The sequence below is a fragment of the Xenia sp. Carnegie-2017 genome, unplaced genomic scaffold (assembly GCF_021976095.1).
Source record: "Xenia sp. Carnegie-2017 unplaced genomic scaffold, XeniaSp_v1 HiC_scaffold_4, whole genome shotgun sequence".
NCBI lineage: Eukaryota > Metazoa > Cnidaria > Anthozoa > Malacalcyonacea > Xeniidae > Xenia > Xenia sp. Carnegie-2017.
The window spans coordinates 5,295,580-5,322,040 of NW_025813504.1; the positions used below are offsets into that span (position 1 = coordinate 5,295,580).

Below are 26,461 nucleotides of genomic sequence, written 5' to 3' on the forward strand. Positions count from 1 at the left end.
TAAGAACAAAGGTATTCATATCTTGAACATATTCGTCGTTATTGAATTTGTTCACGTAGGAACTGGTCGAAAACTTTGCTTCGCTTAATGACGACAGAAGTACTTTAATTCGCATATTTTGATGATATACATCTCGTAGAGTTTAACTTACCATTGTTCATCAAAATGTCTTTCTGATTACTTTTCTATGTCGATTTGTTTTGTTTCTTCACTGATATAATAAAGACGTATTTTAAAATTATTATGATATTAGCGATGTGAATAACAAAGTGTTGTTAAGAATATTTTATGCAGTGCGGTGTTTAAAATTAAATGAAGATATGATCTTCGCACTTTGCTGGACAATTTAAACAATCGTCTCGGGACCTGAAAAAATCAGGTGACTCAACGGGATTCGAACCCATGACCTCTGCGGTGCCTTGCTCTGACCAACTGAGCTATGAAGTCACACAGTGGTGAGCAGGTCAATATTGTTGGGCTCATGTTTTCTCATGAAAGGAATGTCGTATGAATATTTTATGCAGTGCGGTGTTTGAAATTAAATGAAGATATTATCTTCGCGCTTTGCTTCACTCTTCATTTAATCACTCTTCAATCTGTGGCTCACGACTAGACCAACGAAAGTGGCCGTGCCGCAAACAGCTGCTAGGACTTCGAGCGTGATCACGACAGGAATTAAGACGACGGTACTGAGTACTGCCACGCCGCTAAAAGCACTGCCCACAGTGATAGCAGCTAGGGCTTTGCCCGCGCTGTTTAACCATTTCACAGCTCTTTTGTACTTTTTGTAGAGCGTTTGGCGGGCTTCCATTTCCGCGTGCAAGTGAGCTTCGACCTCTGAAATCTTCTGTAATCGGTACGTATTTCCGGCATCGCTCGCAGTAGGCAGCGTAGGATAGAGAGGCGCCTTCGACATCGGAGTTGAAGAAGAGGGCGCGGAGGGCTCACACAAGGTCATACTGCTCCAATAGCAATGTCATTATAAAATCAACGGTAGCGTCTGTTGAAGAAAACCCAATAACGGCACCCGCGTCAACCTCTAATGCAAAGTCGAAAACTGTGAAGCTGAAACCTGCCCGCGTGGCTTGCGCACTTCGAAAGTTGACTTCTCAACATCGTTCACCTTCAGCCGGATGGTGGGAACATCGTTTACAGCAGCCGCAATCCCCATGCGAAGCACTCGACTCGAGCTGAGAACCGGGCCAAGCGGAGACCATCCGCCGGCCTCATTCTCCGCCTGCAGAGTAATACGCGTAGGAGGGCGTCCCACCCTCCTCGTAGCGCCATCGGAACGCCGATACTCAACCCGCTTGGTGACCTGAGCTTGGGTGAGAACGGTCTCCAGCTGCGTACGGGTGGGGCGGTCAAAGGCGTATTCCCATACAGAGATTGATCTCGGTGGATCTTGCTCGGCATCGAATTGGCAGTGGAAGCGCGTTAAATTCGTCACAGGAAGTTTCATATCTTGGAGCCAAATCTCGACTGCTTGTGCTTGGGTCATACACAAACCTAAAGCCATGCTGATTATGTGTATCAGGGGAACTCAAGATAATACAACCTTTAGGTACGTCTCCAATTGTATCCGTACGTGCCTCGGTTGTCCGAGACTTCCCGCGGGACCACGGAATAGCGAGTGAGAAGAGAGGTGCCATCACCCCGCTAGAAGAGATGGAAGTTCCAAACGCAAGCCTCTCGCAGTTTACCGCTGCTTATATGATACTTCTCGTTTTCAGCCCGCTCAATCCAGAAGCTCTGAATCCGTACTTTGTCATTATTCAGATTCGCACCCTCCCCAAACCGCGCCAGCACAACGTCCTGTCGTACGAGATCAGGCAGCGTTCCTGTAGCAATTCTCCGTAAACCACCTGAACGGTCATCAAGGCCATGGAGGTCGAGCATGTTTACCTTCAGCTGCGCGACAGTATGAGAGAGAGTGCCCTCGGTATCCTCATTCCCAATTTTTGTATTGTTTTGACCACATCATCCTGAAAACGAGCAAGCTACTCCTCCTGATCACTGATTACCGAAGCAGCCGCCGTCTTCTCCCAAGTGTTTGTCCAAAATGCCATTTCCATGAAACATTCAAACAAGGCCTCGAGCGTTCAACATAGCAAGACATTTGCTAATGATGCGGCTCCCGTTATTGAGGAGCACATTAATAAAGGCGGCATCGCTAGTCATCTTGCCTCTGACGCCTCCAGGCATAAAATGACGATCATAATTTATAATTTTGCTCTCGGGTGTTTTGGAGTAGGTCTCAAGCAAGTCCGCTAAATCACAAACTTCTGCCCTGACCCCGGTACCGCAAGAGGATGCTGTTTAATTTCCTGCAACTTCTGCCTCGCCAGGCGAAATTGGGGACTGCCGAAGTCGACTACGGCGTTAGCGACCACCTCAAAGGGATATTTGCTGAGAAACTGTTGGTTTACGTTGTTCACAAGCACGCGATAGTAAGCCACGATGGCAAGACGCATATCCTGATCCACCTGAGTCTCCCTGAGATTGGCTTCAAACCCTTGAGGGTTTTCCATGAATAATTGTACCCGCTGCGCACGCGGAGTGAAATAGTTGCTTTTGAGAAAGGCCTCGGGAAACGTTTGGCCCGCCAGAAAGCGGCCAAAGACGAACAGCAGCAAGCGATCGAACTCCCCCTCTTTCCGAGTCTGGAGAGAAGGCGCGGTTGTAGTGAACGTAGGGAGTTGGTTTTTCAAACGGACAGAAGAGACGCAGTCGCGAAATTGGCCTGTATCTTCAGAATAGTTCAGCAACCTGGATTTGACCGCGCTCAGGACCGACTCTTCATTGAGAAGCTCAGGGTGGCCCTCAAACAAGGCATAGAGCTCTTTTACGCTTGGGTGTTTTTTTAGCTCCAGCAAGCTCAAATTAGCAAGGGGATGGGTTGGTATATACTGCAATGCTTTGCGCAAGAAGGAGACGAAATCCCGGTGGCGATTTGGTGCTCCAGCGCCCTTTGCTCGGGCCCCTTCGGGGAGATAATCCAAGACCTCCATAAAGGTCTTAGCGCGTTTGATAATGTGCTCGGGTTGGCTTTCGATAAACTGGAGGACCTCCAGCCGCCGCGCCTTTGGGATGAGGAATGCCGAGAGATAACCATCCGCCACGGGCTCAAGACGCTGTGGGAGACCATCGACGATCCGGACTCGAATATGTTCCATTTTTCTTCAAACATACACTTAAAAAACTGGTGATATCCCTCTTGAACTTCTTTCTCTAATTCTTGCTCAGATTTTTCTTGTAATGACGGAGAAAGCAAAGATTTCATTGAAAGTCCACCGCAATAGTTTTTTTGTTGCACTAATAAATGAATCGCTGATTGGTGCAGTCCATAGCGAGGATCGGGCGATCGCAGCGGGTCAAGAGTTTCTCGTACAGTTTGAAGATGAGAGCCGGTTTATTGCCCGTGCCGCCGAAGATTGAATTAAGAAACCGCTTGACGTTCGACTTATCCGTGAATCGGAAGAGATAGAGAAAGTTTGTGTTAAGCTTCATATCCTTTATTGTGTCGAAGCTCTGGGAGAGGAAGAAGGCGTTCAATTTCAGATGATGGCTATACAGAACTTATAGAGTCATTCCCTATGCATTCCGCATTTGAGATTCATGACGCGGATGTCGTCGATGATGACGTAGAACTCCGGTTCTATACTCGTATCCTCGATCGATTCAGGCATCGCGGAATAATGCTTCAAGACCGTGTTAGTTTGGATACATTGATCAACGGAGGTGTTCGAGATGATGTACAGCCTTTTCGGATGAACGTGAGCAAGGAGCCGCTTCATAAAGAAGCTCTTGCCGTAGTCGGCGGCGGCATTTGAATTAATCCCGGTGCGTCTCCGAGCCTCGAGTCGGTAAAGAAGAGAATCATCCTCCTGGGAATCGAGGCATTGTTTAGGAACGCCAGAGTGCCAGCGTCATCGTTCAACGACTTGTGAAATACCCTGGGGCACCAGGTGGGGAAATTCAGCTCCTTAGCGATCGAGACCTGGTGGCTGTAGTCTTTTTTCATGAGATAGATGGGGTAGACAATATTGAGCTCCGGGAGATGTATACGTATTCTGCTGATAGCGTCTGCCTTATCCGCACCGCCCCCTTTGTTAGAATTGATCATGTAGCGACTTGACCGCCCTGTGGGAGGTCAACGCGAATCTTCCCCTGTGTGCCCGGAGGCAGCCAATAATATCCACTGGAGTAGAGGGGGTGGTATGGGCGAAACTTATACTGAAAGTTCCCGCTGAGAACACGGACGATATTTTCTTGCACCGTATTCGTGAAGGCTTCGGTTAAAGAGAGCTGGACACCAGGCACCCTTTTGAGGGTACTATCGGCATTAAAGTCAGGGCCGGCTCCGCCTGCTGTGTTTGTCGCAAAGGCATAGCCAACGCAATGGTCTACTCCATAGGAGTAGGTCTGCAAGGGGAGAGCTTTCAAAGCCTTCTTGGGATCCAGCTTCTGTAAGCCGAATAAGTCACTATCCGCGTATTGCAACTTCCCGATCGAGCTCTCGATAAGACTCAGGATGTGCTGAACCGGCTGCATATCAGCCACGATGTCACTCTGCGTGACCTCTTGCTGGTAGAGCTCCACATGAATGTTTTTTACCCAACTAAAGGCCGGGCTCGTGGGAGAATCCAATTGGGGTAATCGCCCGTGTTTGGGTGGTTGCAATTGTCTTTTACCGCGTACCGCATCTTGTCGATGAAATAGGATTCCGAAAACGCCATAAAGTTGTTTGCCGAGCTGATGTCTATCCCAGACGAGAGACTTGGATTGTCCGGATAGAGAGTGAGCCTAGCTCGCCCCTCAACCAGGAAGACCTTATTTTCGGTCCTCTCCTCGATGGCATCCTGGACTACCTTCACAGGTGACAGCAGACCACGGAAGGGCTCGGGGATTTGGGGTGTGTCATGAGTCGTCGCAATGGTTCGTCTTCGGTAAATGCGTCATAGCTTGTACCTCTAATTGGATGTAAGGGGGTTGTTTGGTCATTTTTAACAGGGCAGCAGCAACAAGCGTAGTCCTATCCGCGGTGAATAACTCGCCGGCGGTCAGCCGCGGCCTTCTCAAGCCGAACTTTACGATGCGGGTTAAGGACCTGAACAATGTGGGAAAGGCAATTTTCGTCGAAAGTGCCCAGTTTGAGCTCCATTATCTGAATGTCGGGCCTGAAAGCAACAAGCTGTACGTTGTTAAAGGTGACAGCGAGACCGCACTCAGCATCCTCACGGGGACATACACAGAAGTTGGGCACCTCATCAGAGTTATAAACCAGACTCTGGCCAACGCCTGTCAGCGACGGTAGTCTTCAGCTACGCGTGAGAACCGAGTTTCAGGAAAGACCTTGAAGATAAAAAGAGCCCCTCCCTCATAAGATTTTGAGGACCATGTGAAAACCCTCCCTTATGCGACCTGAGCGGTCGATAGTCCACGGATCTGACTACCCGCTGGAGATAACTCTGAATCCTCAAACCGAGACACTCGACGGCATTAACAATTCGACTTGCGGCGCCCAGCAACTCTACCAACAAGTTATGAGGTGTCCTTTTGTTGAAATTCAACACTGGAGAGTACATTTCCAAAGGGTATCCGATCTTTCTGGATCTAAGAACCATTGATATTAATTAATTTTAATCAGAGATTTATTGTGCCAAAAGATGATATGAGCAACGTATCAAGCTAATGATGGGTCTTCCGGAGGAGCTTTGGGTTGCCTGCCATGGTTTTGCTGCAGCCGCTCGCCATGATCTTTGCGGTCAATGTCTGCGAATGAGAGGATTTCCACTTCTGGAGCTCTGCGATATTGCCGATGTCTAGCTGGAAGGATGGAGAGCAATGTCTCGGGAGGCGTTTGTCGACATGGGAAAGAAGAACCTACCGTGCGCGGTGCGGGCAAAAGACGGTATTGCTCTTTTCGGCAGCTGCCCACTTACTGTAGAAGCGCTCCAACACCTCAAACCGGTCGAAGGGGGGCACCACTGGCTAACTGTTTGTTGTACTAGAACGCATGTGCTTGTCTTCGATAGCTTTGGACGTGCGCTCGCTACAATAGAGGAAGCATATACAGAGCCTCAGCTGCGCAGATATTTTCTGGAGGCCTTTCCCGAGCAGGTCATGGTTACGAATACGTTTGCAGTGCAAAGTCGAGCAACGGCTGTCTGCGGGCGCCATGCTGTCCTGGCGTGGTGGCTGTTTATAGAAGAGGGTTCTGTAGAGGTGCTTTTAAAAAGATTAAGGGGGTGTTCGGCGAAGACACTCTAGCTAATGATCAGAAAGTGCTCGACCTTGTGCCTCTGACCACTGGCGGTGGTCCTGACGATTTCGAAGCTGAAGAGAATTCGCCTACGACACGTCGTAGTGTCGAAACCGTCGTCCCAACAATGAATGGTTGCGTTTCTACGGACGAAAACGATGAGGGACATCTCGCAGACGTGTTCTACAGTCCTGCGGGGTACTGGCGCCGCCGTGCTGCTATCCCAAAGCTGGCTAAAGAGGCTGGCGTCGGCGAGGATGTGGCTTATGAATGGCTAACAAAACAGGCCATCTGGCAGATCTACTTGCCCGCACCAGCGCAAAGTGCTATCCCCCGACCTAAATTTGACATCAGCACCCCAAATGAGGTCCACCAGGCCGATCTCTTGTATCTGCCTCATGATCGAGTCGGAATACGCACATTCAAATACACACTGACGGTCGTCGACGTAGCAAGTCGGTATAAGAGGCCCAGGCAATCACAGACAAGACAGCCACCCATGTTGGGAAGGCATTAGAGTCCATTTATGCCCGTGGGCCTGTTCGATGGCCTAAAGTTTTACAAGTCGACCCTGGCTTGGAGCTCCGTGGGGCTTTGCAAAAAGCGTGTGAAAAAAGTGGTGTCACGATTCGACGGGGTAGGGTCGGAGTTAATAGAGATCAGGGAATCGTAGAAATATTTAACCGAACATTGGCGGAGCGATTGTTCGGTTACCAGTATCATCGCGAGCTGGCTGTGCCTGAACTCGGAAAAAAGAATGGGTATCACGATTACCTGAGGTGGTTAAAGCGCTCAATAATGAAACTACTACTTTGACGGGCGAAAAGCCTTCCCTTGTGATTCGGAAGAAGAGCGTTAAGGCCAAACCCGCTGCTCCCGCACTTCGTCAAGTTGGTTTCAATGAGCAACGCTTGCCATCGGATGTTATGTTGCGGTATTTGTATGCACCCGGAGAACTCGAGGGTGGCGAACGGCGTAGGGTGACCAATCCAACTGGAGTGTGACCTCCCAGCAGGTTGAGCGGGCTGTGGTTGAGGGTGGGAAGCCTGAGTTGTAGTGCTCGCCGAAGATCTGATGCCCGTTACTGCGCAGCATATTCATACCGTGGCGGAAGCACTTTGCTTCAAAGAGCGCCTCTCTGTACCAGGCATGACTGATATTCTTTTTCACGACAGCTTTTTTAACACCTTTGGCTTTGCGCTCCTCCAGACCATCGGCTTTCAGGATAGAGTACATCTTGGGCCTGAGTCCCACAAACTCGGCGATAGGCGCCCCAGCGCACTCGTCCTTCATTTCCCCAGCACCGTCTTGTTAGCTGTGCTAGACAGCGGATGGTCTTTGGGATAGTTGCTGGTGTTGTACTGACCGGCGTTGCGTCTCATGTCGGCGTGCACGTCCTCAGTCTGAATCTCCAGCACAAGGCTGTCGGTGTCGGTGTAGAGGAGCTCTGCTGACGACCCGTACTGCACCTTGAGATAGTGGTAGTACCAGTCGTACATCAGATGCTTGGAGAGGTCGAGAATGCTCATGCCCACGAAGACTGGCTGGTTGAGCAGCAGACTGCTTTTATCCATGTGAACGGCTGCAAGGTCTCCCGCATCTCCAAAGATGAAATGCCGATTGAATGTCGGCTTGGCGATAAGTTTGCGGAGTCTCTCGGTCTCGCTTGACCGGAGCAGCTTCACATCGACACGCTTTCGAAGGTTCTCCATCGTCTTGCCGAAGACACTGTTGTTCAGCAGCTTGTAGAGGTTGAATTCAAAGTCACTCTTTGCCTTCTTCCGGAGTTCAGTGTTTTTCCGGATGTAGGGCTCCATCCATGGGCTTTGATCGAAGCGGAGTGCCCTGTGGATCTTTTTCAGGCGCATGCCAAGCTGCAGATAGAGCTGCAGACTCCGATAGTGCAGGACGTATCGGGTCTTGTCGCGCAGATTGGGGACCAGCTTTTCGACCTCGTGAGACGCACCCCCATACATCTGTTTGAGGATATTTTGCTGGTAATCTGACATCCACGCGTTGTTGACCTTCAGGCGTTCTGGCGCTAACGGATAAGCATTGTGCTTGTCGTGCAGCTCTTCTGGGTACTCCAGATCAACTTCGAGAATGTAGCCCTTCTCTGCATCTGCAGGCTGGTTCAGGGCCGCCTTCGCGTCCTCTTGGGCGACCCACTCGAACGCGCCTGTTGGCAGTGGCTGCGACATCGCCCAGCCGTACAGGTTATTGGCGTCGTAGTACTGGATCCAGCTTCGGGGCTTCACGGATCGTAGTCTGGCACCTTGGGGTTGTTGGCCTTGGCGAAGCGCCTGCAGGCCATGCTGATGCCACCGCGCTGGCCCTTCTCGATGAAGAGATGCATGTCGATGTCGGTGAGCAGCTCGAGCTCTACCCCTGTGTGCTTGAGGAGAGCGTCCCAGCTTAGGCCCGGGCTCGTGTAATAGTAGGCCAAGTCTAGCCGGTATTGCTCGAGGCACAGCTTTCGGAAGTTCTCGAAGACGTCGGCGAGGAGGAGGACATCGGCCCGGAGGTAGCGGTCGTGGTAGTCGCCGAGGTTTGTGCAGCCGAAAGTGTCCCAGACCCTTTTTCCGTGGGCGTAGTCGCCGTTGGTGATGCCTTCTCCGGGGAGCCGGCTGTATAAAGCCTCCTTCGGTGGAAGGGCCTCCTCGTCGAATCGGGCCAGCCGTCCATGTACTCGTAGGGGTGGATCCCCTTGCGGAGCAGGAGGGTACGTTTCTGGGGGTTCGGCTCGTAGTCCGCTGTGATGCGCATGTCTCGTGGGTTGCTTGCTTTCACCAGGACATCCAGGCTTCAGAGCATGAATTGGGCGCTTTCGATGAATCGGAGCTGGCTGATGCTGAACGAGATGTATTTCTCGTCGTTTTGGGGGATGCAGGTGACCTTCCCTTCAGTCTCTGCGATATTCTGCATGATGAGATGGCTATCGTAGCTCCGCAGGTTGTGGAAGTCAACTGGTATGGTTGTCGTCTTTCAGCTGAGTCGCAACTTCAGGTTGCACGCATTGTGGGCCACACCTCGGTACTTCCCAGTAATGTGGCAATAGTCTCGCACGGAATCGCTTTCGAGGAGCTTGCTACAGATGTGACAATTTGTGGCTTTCTTGTGGCTCACCCAGTCCTTTCCTGTCATGTGCATAAGCTCGGGGTTCGCCAACACCGTCTTGATCTTACGCTCTTCTTCTTGGAGCGCTTTCAGAAAATGCTTGGCCGCGTCGGGCCCTCGGTAGAGCTGCGGCGCCTGCGTTTCCCCGTCGGAACGAAACACTGTGTACGAGTAGCCACATGCCTGGTGCCTGGAGGTTTGGTGGGTGCCGCTTTTTTCAGGGTTAAGCGCGGGGCCCTCAATTTTGCAGATCAGACTCTCGAAGTCGACGTGGATTATGAACGGCGCTTTGAGCTGCTTGTGGTATTTCTCAAAGCGGATTTTGTCGTTTCTTCCGGGGGTTGGCATTCTGATGGCAACTGCGGCCTGGTTGATGCCTCGACATTCATGCTTATGCTCTTCCAGCAATTCTTGCCTGGTGAAGCCGTGAAGGCAACGCTCACAGAAGTGCAGCTGATGGTGGCCGCTCTGGTTGAGAAGGCGGTCGAAGTTCTTGATACAGGTGTAGTGGTATTTCTCAGGATCATTTGGATCCGAGACGAGGAAGAGATTCACAGTCTTGCGAGCTCTCTCTACTTTGCTCAGACGGCAAGGAACGACGCCGCCTTCCCACCTGTACACGGTGATAGCAAGGTCGTTCTGACGCTCTACACGTTCGAGCTGGGAGAGGGGTGCGGGTGCGCTCTCCCCCGCAAAGTCAAGGCCGTCTTCAGTGGGATACTTGCCCGGCCTTTGCGGGTGTTTAGCTGCGGGAAACAGCGCAGCCCTTAGAGACCAGCGGAGGCAGTCGTCGTCTTTGTTTTTCACGTTGACGATTGCCTTCTTATTCTTGACAGCGGTGGGGAGAGGAAGGTATGAGCCTCCGCGTAAAGGCTGGTAGTGAGTGATGTCAAGCCAGAGTGTTTCGACACGACCCACTATCCACCAAGACCCCTTTCGAGTGTACTTTTCCAGTCTCTCCAGAATTGTTCGGAAGGCATCATGTAGGGCTTGCGGAATCTCATGCGACAGTGGCAGCGTGATATGCTTTGTCCGGAGCACTGGTGCTTGAAGCACTTCAGTACCATTTGCTTCATCCTTCCGAAGCTCAACCTTTACAGCCAACTGAAACTTAACTCCTCGTAGAGCTAGTAGCTCCTCGACGACTTTGCGTTTGATTTAGGGCTGGGCGCTTTTGAGAAAAGCCATCAAGTCGCGTTTGGAGGGGTGTCCCTTCGGCACCTGCATTTAACAGGCTCTCAGATTATAGCTGAAGGCCTTCGTTTCATCTCACTTGTGGGGCGTCGTGGTTTAAATTCAGCCAGAAGCTTATCATCGGTAGGCTCGGCGGGCTTGCGCTTGCGTGGTTTGGGGATAGGCTTGCGCTTGCGTGGTTTTAGGATAGGCCTGCGCTTGCGCGGTTTGGGGATAGGCCTGCGCGGTTTGGGGATTGGCGTTTGACGAGCCTCAAGAGAGTCATGCAGCGCGTCTCCGCTGATCACACCTTGTATATATAACTCTATTATATCCTTAACAATAACATCCATCTCGACTGTTACAATTTTTAGGGTATACCCTATGTGAGATAAATCTCTAAATCGAAATTAATTCGGCGAGTACTCTAGCAATCTCTTTTTTGCTTGTTTCTCCGCATAAACGAGCTTATGATGCACCCTATTCGCACCGCAGGCTTGACAAAAGATAGTTTCTGCCTGTGGTCCGACCCCACATTTACGACATGGTTGTGGAAGTCGCTCGCCTTCCCTTAACCGCCTCATATGAAGTCCGCAGTATTCACCTATGGAGCTTCGCCCACATGTGGTGAACTTTACGGGTAAAGCTCCTGTCAAACGCAGGACATCCTGCCGTTGTCCTGGGTTTGACATTCGCTGTAATTATGCTTGTATACGTAGGCGAACTAGGGCTGGGGTGCTTTTATTTACGTATAATAGGTATCAAACTGTTAGGTGGGCCATAAACGACTCTCTGTATACTACTAAAACACAGATTTTATATTTTGGTTCTGAAACTGAAGTCATTCAATTGTGTTAAAGTAAATCTAGTGTCAACTTCACACTTTTTGCTAATTTTGAATGTTGTGCTCAGTCCATTTCATTATCATTATAGCCACGTCAACTTTAGGGGAAAGATAGAATTACTCTTGAGGAATTAAATGATCATGATTGCAAAGATTTTTTATCTCCTTCAATAAAAAGGTATGATGAACGCTTCCCATCATTTAATTGAGTTAAATCAATGATAACATACGTACGTCGTAATATGTACGTAGTAGTAGGTCTTCAACAAACATTTGGTTGGTGTTTTAAAGCCGACTAATCAACTGCTATAAATTTAAGAATTGACAAAAAAGCTTGCATCATGATAGCTGCCAACTTTCATAAGGAATTATTATATGTATGCACTATGTAATGAGCTCATTCAAACGTAAAGTTATAATGTATCAGAGAGGGAGTTTCAGCTCCACATATGAACTTAGGAAAATTGTTGCGTGGTTTATTGGTGCGACCTTCCTAGGAGTGGGCATGCTCCCCCAGGAAAATTTTCAAATTTGATTGCAGAAAGCGCCTGTGTTTTTGTTGTTGATTTCAATGATTGCACAATGCTAACATTAAGCCATTCAAATTGTATTTTGACTGGTTTTCCTCTGCATTACAATTTATTGGAATTCCCAAAACACAATAAAAAACAATTTATACATGGGAGGCTTGGCTTTTACAAACCTAACCTACAATAATACATTCATGCTCTGCTAACTCATTTATGGATTCATTTTTCATCGGTTCATCTAAAATTTTTATGCAAGATTTTATTTAACTGAAATGAACTGAGTGTCAACAGAAAGAAATGTCAAAAGATAGCACAAAGGTAACATTGCTTAGGTTATTGAACAGTTAAATTATAAACAAGTATATATCACAATCAAGAAACTAAAATGCCAACTCAGTTTTGCTTATATGGCTTTTTCAAATAAATCCATAACATCTTCAATATCTGTTTTGTTGTCAAATAATTCAATGATGTTTTAAAGAGTGCTGTAGCTAGCATTTTCAGTGAAGGGGGGCCAGTCAAAATCGAAGGACCGTTGCTGTCGTTTTAATAATATAATATATGTAAAACATAACATTGGAGGGAGGGGTGACAAGAATTTTGCTGTGGTGCTCAGGCCTCCTCTGACAACATCACCTGTTGTAAGCTCTTATTTGAATAACCAGGCCATTAAGAACTACACAAAGAAATAATTTGTTATGCCTAGACTTAAATTAAAGTCAGGGTAATATATTACACTGAGTGTAGACATAACAAACTACTCTACTTCTTAACATTTTGTTTAGTTAAAGCAGCTATGGTCATAAGCAAATAATATTCAAACATCTCCATATTCTTCTTCGGGTTTAACATTTGGAGAGTTCTAGAAATTTCTGGCAAACAAATATTACCTAGTGCATGAAGCATATATATCAACACCATCATAAATAGAAGCATAGGATTACATTTGATTGGAGGATTTCATTTGAAAGTATTATGGTGATCTTGAATAATTTCATTTTAACATTAATTAGGTGCATGAATATCCCATTAGGTACCTTTATTGTATAAATTTTACTTTGTTCCCTGTGAGCTCTCATACGTTGTCACCATTCCATTAGAATTCTTTACTACATTAAGGCCCTGTTTTTTTGTGTCTTAGGTACTCTGACATTTCCACAGTGTAATTTATTAATATCATAAAGAATTCTTAACGTAACCTCCACATAAGGAAATTTCAGATGGTAAATAAAATAATTTACCAACGAAGTAAATTCAGACTCTTAATATGAAGTGTTCACCTGTTAAGTTTACTTGCATAAGTTGTGCTTCAAAGCTTACATTATAGTATACATAGTACGTTATTTATGGCTATGACTGTAAAACATTTATGAAAAATTTTCTCAAAACTCCTTTATAGTTGCTGGCAATATAATGTTTTTAAAACAAATCCATTAACTCTACAATTAAAGCTGATGTTTGTATTGTAGTTTGTCATATTCATATCAACTGCTATACATTAAACACGCTATCATGTTAAATAAGCATGTTGACTATGCCATCATGTACGTCTTATTTAGATATGCTTTGCTAAACTTTCGTTCTTTGCATAAACCAATGGTCTTTACTTATGCTGGCATGCAAAATTTGGCGTAGATTTTTTTTCGGGAAATATAGCTAAACACCGAGATCGATATATGATCCATTAAAGCATCGTTTGTATGGAAAATTTTTACTTTTAGAGAATTCATCCTCTCTTTGCAGAATTATATTATAAACGTTTTTTTCTTTGTGGACTGTCTTAGTGAATGATAAGAGAAACGTATATTCACCATTGTGGACTGTCTTAGTGAATGATAAGAGAAACATATATTCAGCATTGTGGACTGTCTCATTGAATGATAAGAGAAACATATATTCAGCATTGTGGACTGTCTCAGTGAATGATAAGAGAAATGTATATTCAGCATTGTGGACTGTCTCAGTGAATGATAAGAGAAACATATATTCAGCATTGTGGACTGTCTTAGTGAATGATAAGAGAAACGTATATTCAGCATTGTGGACAGTCTCATTGAATGATAAGAGAAACATATATTCAGCATTGTGGACTGTCTCAGTGAATGATAAGAGAAATGTATATTCAGCATTGTGGACTGTCTCAGTGAATGATAAGAGAAACATATATTCAGCATTGTGGACTGTCTCAGTGAATGATAAGAGAAATGTATATTCAGCATTGTGGACTGTCTCAGTGAATGATAAGAGAAACATATATTCAGCATTGTGGACTGGCTTAGTGAATGATAAGAGAAACGTATATTCAGCATTGTGGACTGTCTCATTTAATGATAAGAGAAACATATATTCAGCATTGTGGACTGTCTCATTGAATGATAAGAGAAACATATATTCAGCATTGTGGACTGTCTCATTGAATGATAAGAGAAACATATATTCAGCATTGTGGACTGTCTCATTGAATGATAAGAGAAACATATATTCAGCATTGTGGACTGTCTCAGTGAATGATAAGAGAAACATATATTCAGCATTGTGGACTGTCTCAGTGAATGATAAGAGAAACTTATATTCAGCATTGTGGACTGTCTTAGTGAATGATAAGAGAAACATATATTCAGGATTGTGGACTGGCTTAGTGAATGATAAGACAAACATATATTCAGCATTGTGGACTGTCTCAGTGAATGATAAGAGAAACATATATTCAGCATTGTGCACTGGCTTAGTGATTGATAAGAGAAACATATATTCAGCATTGTGGACTGTCTCAGTGAATGATAAGAGAAACGTATATTCAGTATTGTGGACTGTCTTAGTGAATGATAAGAGAAACATATATTCAGCATTGTGGACTGGCTTAGTGAATGATAAGAGAAACATATATTCAGCATTGTGGACTGGCTTAGTGAATGATAAGAGAAACATATATTCAGCATTGTGGACTGTCTTAGTGAATGATAAGAGAAACATATATTCAGCATTGTGGACTGGCTTAGTGAATGATAAGAGAAACATATATTCAGCATTGTGGACTGTCTTAGTGAATGATAAGAGAAACATATATTCAGCATTGTGGACTGTCTTAGTGAATGATAAGAGAAACATATATTCAGCATTGTGGACTGTCTTAGTGAATGATAAGAGAAACATATATTCAGCATTGTGGACTGGCTTAGTGAATGATAAGAGAAACATATATTCAGCATTGTGGACTGTCTTAGTGAATGATAAGAGAAACATATATTCAGCATTGTGGACTGTCTCATTGAATGATAAGAGAAACATATATTCAGCATTGTGGACTGTCTTAGTGAATGATAAGAGAAACATATATTCAGCATTGTGGACTGTCTCAGTGAATGATAAGAGAAACATATATTCAGCATTGTGGACTGGCTTAGTGAATGATAAGAGAAACGTATATTCAGCATTGTGGACTGTCTCAGTGAATGATAAGAGAAACGTATATTCAGCATTGTGGACTGTCTTAGTGAATGATAAGAGAAACATATATTCAGCATTGTGGACTGTCTTAGTGAATGATAAGAGAAACATATATTCAGCATTGTGGACTGGCTTAGTGAATGATAAGAGAAACATATATTCAGCATTGTGGACTGTCTTAGTGAATGATAAGAGAAACATATATTCAGCATTGTGGACTGGCTTAGTTAATGATAAGAGAAACATATATTCAGCATTGTGGACTGGCTTAGTGAATGATAAGAGAAACATATATTCAGCATTGTGGACTGTCTTAGTGAATGATAAGAGAAACATATATTCAGCATTGTGGACTGTCTCATTGAATGATAAGAGAAACATATATTCAGCATTGTGGACTGGCTTAGTGAATGATAAGAGAAACATATATTCAGCATTGTGGACTGGCTTAGTGAATGATAAGAGAAACATATATTCAGCATTGTGGACTGTCTTAGTGAATGATAAGAGAAACATATATTCAGCATTGTGGACTGGCTTAGTGAATGATAAGAGAAACATATATTCAGCATTGTGGACTGTCTTAGTGAATGATAAGAGAAACATATATTCAGCATTGTGGACTGTCTTAGTGAATGATAAGAGAAACATATATTCAGCATTGTGGACTGTCTTAGTGAATGATAAGAGAAACATATATTCAGCATTGTGGACTGTCTCATTGAATGATAAGAGAAACATATATTCAGCATTGTGGACTGGCTTAGTGAATGATAAGAGAAACATATATTCAGCATTGTGGACTGTCTCAGTGAATGATAAGAGAAACATATATTCAGCATTGTGGACTGTCTTAGTGAATGATAAGAGAAACGTATATTCAGCATTGTGGACTGTCTCAGTGAATGATAAGAGAAACATATATTCAGCATTGTGGACTGGCTTAGTGAATGATAAGAGAAACATATATTCGGCATTGTGGACTGTCTCAGTGAATGATAAGAGAAACATGTATTCAGCATTGTGGACTGTCTCAGTGACTGATAAGAGAAACATGTATTCAGCCTACAACAAGCATAGACAAGGGATATTTGCTGACTTTCTCACGACACCGCTTGCATATTTTAACAAAAACACTGGCTCGTTAGTCGGCACAACGGCAATAAACGAATCAGGAGAGAGACTTTAGTCACCAAATTTCAGGCGTGCTGACTCAGTGTAGGTTAGCGCTGGGTAATACTCCCGCAGGCAGTTGGAACTATGTTTAGTACTTAACCTGCATCAGGTGTAAGAAAAGTAGTTTTTGATTAATTAGGAAGTCACAAAATCGCGCTAAATTTGACAAAAAAGGAATTTAACTAAGTCGCGCGGTGAATGCGACGTAGTTTGAATTCCCTCTCGCTGTACCAGTAAAGGTAAAATGATTTGTTTAAGTTAATTATCAAACAATACGTTGGAGTGAAAATTTGAATCATTATGTTCAACACGTTTATAAAACTATGCAAAACATCTTACTTCTAGCAAGTTAAGTTGTATATTCATTATAAAGTGTAGTCAATTTGCTACGACTTGTGAATGACGCGTATAGCTTTATGTTATCGATATGTGCAGGACAGTGTTATAATGGTTTCAGACATGCATTTGATGTTGGCAAAATCACGTTGTATAAACGTTGTATTAACGTTCATCCAACGTTTACACAACGTTGAGGTCTGACATTGTAGGTAAATAAATAATAGATAATTGTAATCGATACTAAATTTATGGAAGAACGGAAATAGGAACCTTATGAAAACCTATATTAGTCGTCACACGTAAAAGTTGTCAGTCTTCTTTCTGTTGCTGGCTGTGAATGTAAAAGCTTGAAATGTTTATTTGTGATGTAGAATAGTTACATTGGATTAGTTATATGTAAAATTAAAAATTGTGTGTCGACTGCGCATTAAAATTGGATAGCATACAGTCCCAAAAACGAATCGGCAGACGCATAACTGCTTTGTGCTAACGCGAAAAGAGAAAAATTGCTGCACACATTGAGTAAACTTTCTGAACTCGTAGGAAACGTGTAACGACGTTAAGATTAATGTTGGGATATAACACATTTTCAATGTTTATCTTACGTTTATCTAACATTCGTACAACATTCATAAAACGTTCCTATTTTATATGTATAACACATTGCTCGAATTTTACTTGTTATGGATTTTTACTCTCCTCACATTTAGCCACCGTATGCATGAATGCAAGTTATCGCTTTGCATCAAAATTATACCTATGTAAAACAAAAATAATCCAAATGTATGAGTTCACCTTTAAATTTCTGTAGTTGCTGTAACGAGCTCAAAAAAATGCAAAGCGTATATAATTATATTTTTAACACAGAACTTTCGATCGATCAATGCTTTATAGTTTATACCTCATAACTTGCACAACTAGCGAAGACTAACTTCCAAAATACAACGTCATAATCTAATAACAAACAACAATACTTTAGTTCAACATCAGCTCACCATACACACGGTTGTGTTTTTTCATGGTCAACCTTCAATTTATTTGATTTCTTTTTCACTGCTTTTGTGTGGCTATCATATGTATAGTATAGCTACCATGGAAAGGAAGAAAATTTTTATTCATATTCTAAAACGCCGCGAATAGCACCTCGAATTAGTCCAGCAAATGTGCCACCGAAGAAAGAATTAACCACGGGCAGATATGTCTGCATGCTATTTAAAAAGAGAATGCATTCCGAATTTTCCAAGTAAGCTAAGACATTGCGTGCTCGGCAACGTTCAAAATCTCGACAGTTTTCATCAAGCTCAATTTTCAGTGACCACTCAGATTTTGTACCGGGAGATTTTCTTGTGAACCAAGAAATGAATAAAAATGAATACTACTATTCTTCTTTCGATACACTTTTAGTTAGACTCGATCTTTGCAAGGACTGAGTTTAATGCAACCAAATTGACGGATACCTACTTATTTTACTTCTAAAAAAAGAAAATTATAACTTTGTTAACTTTGTGTTTTCTATAATACGGTGTTTTATTTATCAATTGCAATTTTCAGACAGTGTTGAAAAATAATTTTGGACAATATGTCTTGAAATGATCTAAGTTAATGAAGTTCTTCTATTTTCTAAAAAGTATTATTTAGTATTTTAAAAGTGACTCATAAGTATTGCATTTTAAGATCTTTTGCTGTAGCTCTGATATTCATTTTTTGTCGTGAATGTGTAAATCTCATTATAGAATTCATCATTCTAGATTTTGAAATGATGACTGCTTCAGAGAGCTCAGAAGACAAAGCAAATGCGTTTAAGTTGATGAGATTAATTGTTGATCTTGGTGGTGAGGCTTTGCGAATCACATTAAAAAAACAACTGTCAGGTATTGATTTATTTCTTGTCTTATATAACCCTACAAATAAGGCAAAACTTTCGAAATTAAAGAATAAACTAATTGGTCAAGAACAGTGGAATTTACTTTATCCTAGTCCTCCAACATTGCCAAATGAAAATGATTTTGACATTACTTTACTTTATATTCTCCTGCGCAATATTTGCAATTTAAAACCACCGAATGATTCAATTTGGAAAAACATTCCTAATCCTACTGATCATTCAACTGAAGCAGATATTACCCGTATCAGGTTATTTCGCAATGATCGTTTCGCTCACTTACCTAACACTTCAGTAAGCTTTGATGACTTTCAATGTTTTTGGGTGGAAATAACGAACCATTAGTTCGCTTAGGAATAACTCAGGGAGATATAGATCGATTGAGAAATGCAGAATATGTTTTGTCAAAAAAACTTGTGAGTTTCAACTTTGAGAGTGAAATTACGCATCACTATGAACAATTTTTAGAAGGAACGCGGGAATGGGTTTCTGATGAGTTTTTAGCTTGGTTCGATTGCGATACATCCAGAAATCGTGCATTTGTTATTTCCGCTGCTGCCGGCATGGGTAAATCTGTAATTGCAGCTACCTTGTGCAAACGTTATCCTCAATATTTGAGTGCAGTTCATTTCTTTCAACACAACAACAGTCGTTACAATAAAGCCATTACACTTCTTCAATCTTTACCTTTTCAAATTGCTCATACTTTTCCTGCTTATCAACAGCTTCTTGAAAAAAAACTTTCTGTTGAACTCTCTGAGTGTTTGGGTAGCATGAAAATAGAAAAATTATTTACCTTGCTTTTCACTGACTTGTTTTCCGAAATCTTGACACCTCCCAAGCGAATTCTAATTGTGCTAGATGCTCCTGATGAATGTGGTTATCCAGAAAGAGATGACCTTACCAACTTGATTGTTAATCATTTGCACAAACTTCCACATTGTTTTCGCTTTGTAATTTCAACAAGACCCAACGAAGTTTCTTTAAACACGTTCGAAAAATTAAATCCGCTATTTATTAAATGCAGTGATGATCGCAACTTGAACGACATTAAATTATTGGTCGATGAAAGAATTGGCTCTTCTGACAGTCTTTTAGATCTAAAAAATGATTTAGTAGACAAAGCCGACGGACATATGTTGCTTGCATCTCTTCTCTGCAATGAAGTTAAGAATCAAGGTTTGTCGAATGCATCCATACCAAAAAATTTAGATGAATATTATGAAACCTACTTAAAACGGTTAGGTAAAGAATTAGAGTTGTTTAAAATAGAGGAGGAAAAATTTCTGTCAGCATTAGATGCCTTGGCGGTTGCCAAAGAACCTCTTCCTTGGAAGATAATTGAGGATATACTTTGTTTGAATTCAACTTGCATATCCATCAAGGTTAGAAAAATTATCTCTTGTCTGTTTGTCACTAATAAAGAAGGGTGTGTTTCTTTTTTTCACAAATCTACAACTGATTGGTTGTTGGTTGATTGTGAACATGATTATTCGGTAAAAACTTCTTTGGGTCATCTACTTGTTTTAGAATTTTGTTCAAAAACTTTGGATGATGTCATAACTCTCAAAGTAAATTTTGACATCATTCAGCATGCTTCATTAAGGTATTCAGTTAATTATTGGTTGCCTCATATGCTTTCTGCTCGTGATAATGATTGTATCGTTAAAAATGTTTGTAAATATCTTGTTGACTTGGAAGTTTTAATTGCTTCTATATTTGTTGATTTTAGTCAGACTTGTGAAAATTTTAAGTTATTTATCGCACATGAGACGTACTTTCATCTTTCTGAGGACACTCGACTATTATTTAATGATCTTTATAGTTTACTATCGTGGAATGAATGGTTTGACAATGAAATAATTTTTTTGCTAAACGTTGTCAACCAAATAAAAGATCTTTCGTCCCAAGCCACCACAATGCTTCAAACACGTTTCAAAGACTCCCCATATTTAGAGAGCAGAGACACATGTTTTGGAAAGGCGCTATTATTACGTTTGTTTCATTCTTTGATTTCAATCGATGTTTCATGAAGTCATGATTACGTCATCTGTGGTTATGAAGGGTTTATCGTTCAACTTTTTTCATTGAAAACAAACAGGTGTTTATGGATAAAAAACTTAGCTAGAGAGTTAGAGAAAATTGAATGTAAAGAATTCTGCATTGTCTTTCATCCTTTTAAAGATTCGATTTTCGCTTCCCAACTTTATAAAGTACTAGATATTAATGGTAAAATTTCCTCTAGTCCGCTCCATTGTGATGATTCTACTTCTAAGTTCTTTACTAACAAATGTTTTTCAAAGGATAAGTGCACAATGGTCACTAGTTACAAAGATACTTTGACAGTATGGGACGTTAAGAAAGGTGAGAGGAAGCGCAGTATAAGATGTAGTAATGTGGCCTCGCTTTGTTTTTCTAATTCAGAAAAGTATTTAGGTGTTATAGCTGTTGTTGATGAAGAGAAGAAAAGAAGTGTATTTCGAATTTTGATGTAGAGAATAATTATAAAACATTTATTTGCGACGATCATTTGCCTCTCGATAAGATTGGTATTATGTTCACTGTTGGTCTTCATTCTTGGTGTTGTAGTGCTTTTTCTTCAAGGTCTCACATTGAGAAACTTTTTATTGTAAATCCCACTGATGAGAAACTTCCTGACTTAAGTCTTGTTCCTGAAGTTTGTTGGTATCCACTTGATCCCTTGGATGACAACATATCAAGCTTTTGTTTAAAAGGTCCTGGAATGTATTATTTTATTTTGAGTGACGACTTTGTTCTTCTTTTCGCTTACGGATGTGACTTTTATCTGTGTTCAATAGCAAGCGTACTTTTGACTAACACTTACAATTTTCATAACGAGAATTTTTGCTCAAATGAAAACTTTCTGTATCAGAGAGATGAAGAAAACTCGATGTTAGTTTCATACAATCTCAACACATGTGACTTTTTTGTCAGGGAAAGTCTTTTTAGGGACATGGTCGCTGTAGGAATGGGAGTCATTTTGCTTTCGGCAGAAAATATTCCTGAGCTTTGGAATAATGATTTGACAAAACTTCTTTGCAGTTTCGATGAACTAAAAGGTACAAACTCGTTTTTTGAGGTAAGTGATTTATCAATTGCTTTCAAAAACAGATTCTCTTGTGTTTTCAACATAGAAAACAAGCGAACAGAAATATCAATAAAATTTGAAAATTATCAAAATGTGCAAGTGCTTGCCTGTAGTTCTAAGTATCATGTGTTTGCTAAAGTAGAGTTTGAGGAGGAAACAATATATTATATGTGGCATGAAGATAATCTAGTAAATAGTTGGGATGACATGATTCAGAGGGAAATCACTAGAACCATACAAGATAAAGAACTAGATGATTGGGATGATATAATCCAGGAAGAAATGACGAGCAGCATGGAAGATGCAGCACTAGATGGTTTGGATGACCTATCCCAGAATGAAATCATGCTAAACATAGAAGAAGAGTATTCACCTTTCTCATTAGCTGGTAAAATTGATTTCGCTAATTTTTCACCATCAGCAGATAAATTATTAATTAGTGACAAAGAATTGTACGTGAAAGTATTTGACGTTGAAAAAATACAACTTCTGTATAATTTACCTGGGGATTTCTTTCTTGCTAAGTATTTCTTTTTGGATGACAGATTTATAATTGGTGATTATAGGTTGATTGATTTGAAATTCTTTAAGAATGTTGAATTAAAGTACCCGCTTTTGAGCTCCTTTCCTAGAACTTTTTATTTCTGTCATAAACGCAAACTTGTTTTATTTTCTTCTGGCATAGACGTCCTGGTGAATTGTGCAAAACTTATCTTGTCACAAGAATAAACTTCATGTTTCAATGTAAAAATTCTCGGTATGCTTTATTCATGACATACATCTTAATGACACTATCTTAAAGATCATCACATTTTGTTCGCTATGATGCTTATTGTTAAATGATATTTATTATGTAACTAATAATTTTCACACCGTTTGTTCTTCATTACAGGGAGGGCAGAGACGGGCTTGGGCAATAACTTGCCTCAACTTAAAATTTTTGAAAATTGTCCTCGGATCACCAACATGCAACCAACTTTTAAGGCGTTAACGATCGATACACCTACCCTCCCCCCCCGCTCCTCCCAATAAAAAATATGCTTCATGGTACCTGCATCATACGTAAATTCAATTTCAAGAACGCATGTGCCAGTGAAAAATATTCAATATCAACCATATAAATCTGAGATAATTTAATTAAAAAAGAAAATTGAATAAGAATGTTAAATAACAGTGGAAAAATTATGAAGAAACAACATAAGTTTATTTAAAAAAAATTATTTTATGCCAAACTCAAGCTCGTATAACATGTGAACTAGTGAGAGTTTTTAATGAAAATAATACTCAGCATTGTTAGTCTATGTACTTCTACGTTCGCAATATTTTATGTAAGGTCTCACTGTGTTAAGCATCGTGGAATGAACTTTTGCATATATTGAATATTTTGGAATAGTACAAAACACTAGTTCGCATGTTATATGATTGCGTGATAAGATGAAAGTCATTAAAAGTAGTTTGTCGGCTGATTAAAATTATGTTCTTTGATGGAAAAGTCATCTGTGTTTTTGGTTGTTCTTTACTGTTATGATGAGTTTCCAACTTAAATGGACTAATGTCATTTTTTATGCATGATCCCTCAAATTGTTGTTATTTCAACTAATTTATGTTTACAATAAAACGTCAATCCAGGTGTATGATTTCATGAGACGAACTTTGTCTAACTTTGATTGCTCTATACAGAAACCACTGTTTGATGATAATGTCAAAATGTTGCATGGAGATCATGCATAAAAACTAAAATCAATCAGTCAAAACTGGACATTTATTAACCATAATAAATGACTTAACAAAGAACACAAATGACGTTTGCGTCTTTATGATAGTAACTTACTACTTATTTAGCTACAGCACTTATAACAATGCAGTTAATATACAATATAACACTTATATCGACTTTTATTTTATCACGCAAACAAATAAAATGCGAACTAGTGTTGCATGGTTATTGTACCATAGGTTATGTTTTGTTTATCCCCCATGTTAACATAATTTTTGTGTAAATGGTTCTTGCAGTGCAAAATGGTTTCAGTTTGCACGTTGCACGTTATTTGACATTATCTTTCACTAAAATCAATTTATTAGCAAATCAATCAATACTTTCTTGCACTAAAATCACACTTTAATACTTTTTGATTATTACATTTTGATATAGCTATAAAATATCTATTTAGTAAGTTGTTACAGAGACAATAACAGCCGAATAGATACGTCTCTTATATGAATACTTTCGCCTTTATCCATTTGAAAAACATCTGTTTATAATGAAGGAGTGATAGCTTTGCTAAGTGTTTTTAGAAAAACTAAAAACCTTGGGCTGACTTTACAACAATTTAAAAAGTAAATCGTAAACTCCACAAGAAACGTACTTCATGATTTACGTTCATCATCGTGATAAACAATTTAACCATCGTGGCTGAACACTTCAAACCATGTGTTACAAAAGTCAATAATGTCGAAAAAAGTTTGGCAATATAGGGAGAAAGAAAATAAAAGAGAATTGTTGCATATGAAAGAAGATTTAATTAAACCTTTTTAACTTTTTAATTTGTCATTAAATGAAAAACGGATGTCAAGGATTGTTAACGTTCGAACACTTACACTGTTTGAATCGATAGTTTATGGAAACTAATAAATGAGAATAGCTAAAAAATTCACAACACGAACGTCAGTGGACAAATTACGAGCTACTTCGCCAAATTTTGACATGTTCGTGGCATAAACGATGGTAAGAGAAGGAACACCTTTGTTTCAAAAAGTGACCTAATGAAAGATATCAGTAATTTGTGCACCATGGTCCTCTACAATTGGAAGATATGAGCTTTTAAAATTTTAAAATGGTGAAGCTAATTTACACTTTGTTCACTTTTTATAAATCTGAAACGTGAAAATTGTCTTTTCTTGCGGACGTTTTATGGTACTTTTAAATACAGTAAAGAAAATGTGAGCATATATATGTAGCCATGAGAGTGAATGAAAAGAATGTTATTTCATTGCAAAATGTTGGGGCCATTGGAGATCGTCGAGGGAAGTTTGGTTCTTGCATCGATACTCGAAGCGGCTTCTTGATCCAAACAAACTTATGACATTTGATTGCCTTTGTGTAGGCTGTAATATATATAAATTATACAACAACATGCCATGAAAATATAAAACAATTGCCAACTGTGGATGATTGTAGAATAAAGGTGGTTACGTAATTTCAACTTCTTTCTTTTTTAAGATTTCACATTTGTAATACCACTGTATTTTATTTTTCATATTTTGAACAGTTTTATTTAGTGTTTACTTCATATTGTTGTGTACATAGCTACGTGTAATGAATAGATATCTCTCAGAACATCTCGTAAATAGAAACTGTAAATAATATGATTGTAGTCTTGAGGGTGTCCGCTTACGAGACGTTCATTAAGATATGTTTTAAAAATTGTTTTTCTGCAAATTTGTTGCAATATATGTGTGTTGATTTATTATACTGAAGTGATTTTCATTATATCGCGTCTTAAATAATTTTCACGTCTGTCAATAGACGAATTTTCCTTTTATTTTCATATGGGTTGCACTAAAAAATTTAGTGGAGTGAGCTGGTGAGAAAGTAACGTAAGACACAGAAATTATCTAAATCTTAGGTGCTGTCGAGTAGTGTAGTCACCGAAGTCAGTAATGAGTCTAAAACGGTTGTCCAGAAAAGTTCCTTTCTATTTGTTTTGCAAAATATGGGAGGGAGGTTAATGGTAAATACATTTTAGAGGGGTGAAGAATTTATTCAAGGGGTTAAATCGGATGTTTGTATGAACCCAGAAAATCCGTCCATGCATTCGTCGTCTACACATATATCGAAATATGAATGAGAAGTATATGAATATCGTGTTCCTGCGAAATTTCTGTTTTTGTCAAGAACTTTCGTTCGTGTCTTCTATAATTCTTTAGAAACACAGAAACTGTTTTCTATTTCTTAAATGTATATTTATACGTAAATATAAACGTTAACGGACTGGTAGCGTTTACCACCGCATTCGATGTTTCTGTAATTTCTGTTGATAAGTGAGTTTTCTATAGCATTCAAAAGTTCATCATAATAAGCCTTCGAAACATAGTGTTTGTTTGTAGTAGAACAATTACAAGTTCTATCTTATTTTGCAAGTACGATATAGCCTATGTATTTGCAGTGTTCACCTTTCACCTTTCATGAATTTTTATGGTTCACCTTTGTCTTCATCTACGATTTTTTCATCATTTTTTCTCAAATCTGAATAGTAATAAAACAAAAGCAATCTTTGTTTGTGTCAGTAGCAACATCTTCATAATTTCAAGTACGGTTGAAACTTTTACTCTACTTTCAAGAGTAATACCTCGTAAGTTTTTTTCTTTTAAATTTGAATCTCTTCCCTCATCAATCGCCATCAGAAGATTTCCAGCAACAGCCAAAACTCCTTGTGGATGTCAATGTCATGGCCAAAATGTTTAGCTAACCAACCCAACTCGTGTTGATCCATGTCCACCAATTGTGAGACGGTTGCTACATATTTTCTAATGCTGTTCAAAAAATGACGTCCGGATTCTTGAGATTAACTATTTTGCA

The 26,461-nt window shown here is 40.8% G+C and overlaps 1 protein-coding gene and 2 long non-coding RNA genes across 4 annotated transcripts; all 3 read left to right on the forward strand.

The window, feature by feature from the left end:
• Positions 1 to 2,044: 2,044 nt before the first annotated feature.
• On the forward strand, positions 2,045 to 25,352 carry LOC124455398. The gene is made up of 3 exons (XR_006951827.1): positions 2,045 to 2,055; positions 12,526 to 12,534; positions 24,178 to 25,352. It is a non-coding gene; the product is annotated as an uncharacterized LOC124455398 (long non-coding RNA).
• Positions 11,485 to 21,889, forward strand: LOC124455395. 2 transcript variants are annotated; one of them, XR_006951825.1, is made up of 3 exons: positions 11,485 to 11,577; positions 18,640 to 18,762; positions 21,729 to 21,889. XR_006951825.1 is itself a non-coding variant. In XM_047006045.1 (2 exons), exon 2 carries the CDS (start codon positions 19,088 to 19,090, stop codon positions 20,804 to 20,806), a length of 1,719 nt encoding a protein of 572 aa, XP_046862001.1. In that variant the 5' UTR covers positions 11,485 to 11,577; positions 18,640 to 19,087; the 3' UTR covers positions 20,807 to 20,921. The 2 variants fall into 2 exon arrangements, 1 of the variants encoding a protein (XP_046862001.1); XM_047006045.1 differs by lacking the exon at positions 21,729 to 21,889 and having other exon boundaries at positions 18,640 to 20,921.
• Positions 21,924 to 23,187, forward strand: LOC124455397. The gene is made up of 3 exons (XR_006951826.1): positions 21,924 to 22,270; positions 22,568 to 22,639; positions 22,775 to 23,187. It is a non-coding gene; the product is annotated as an uncharacterized LOC124455397 (long non-coding RNA).
• Positions 25,353 to 26,461: the final 1,109 nt, after the last annotated feature.

What these genes read in the sequence shown, in the direction of transcription:
- LOC124455395 (XM_047006045.1), top strand. Translation starts at nt 19,088, where the DNA reads ATGTTTTTGGGTGGAAATAACGAACCATTAGTTCGCTTAGGAATAACT.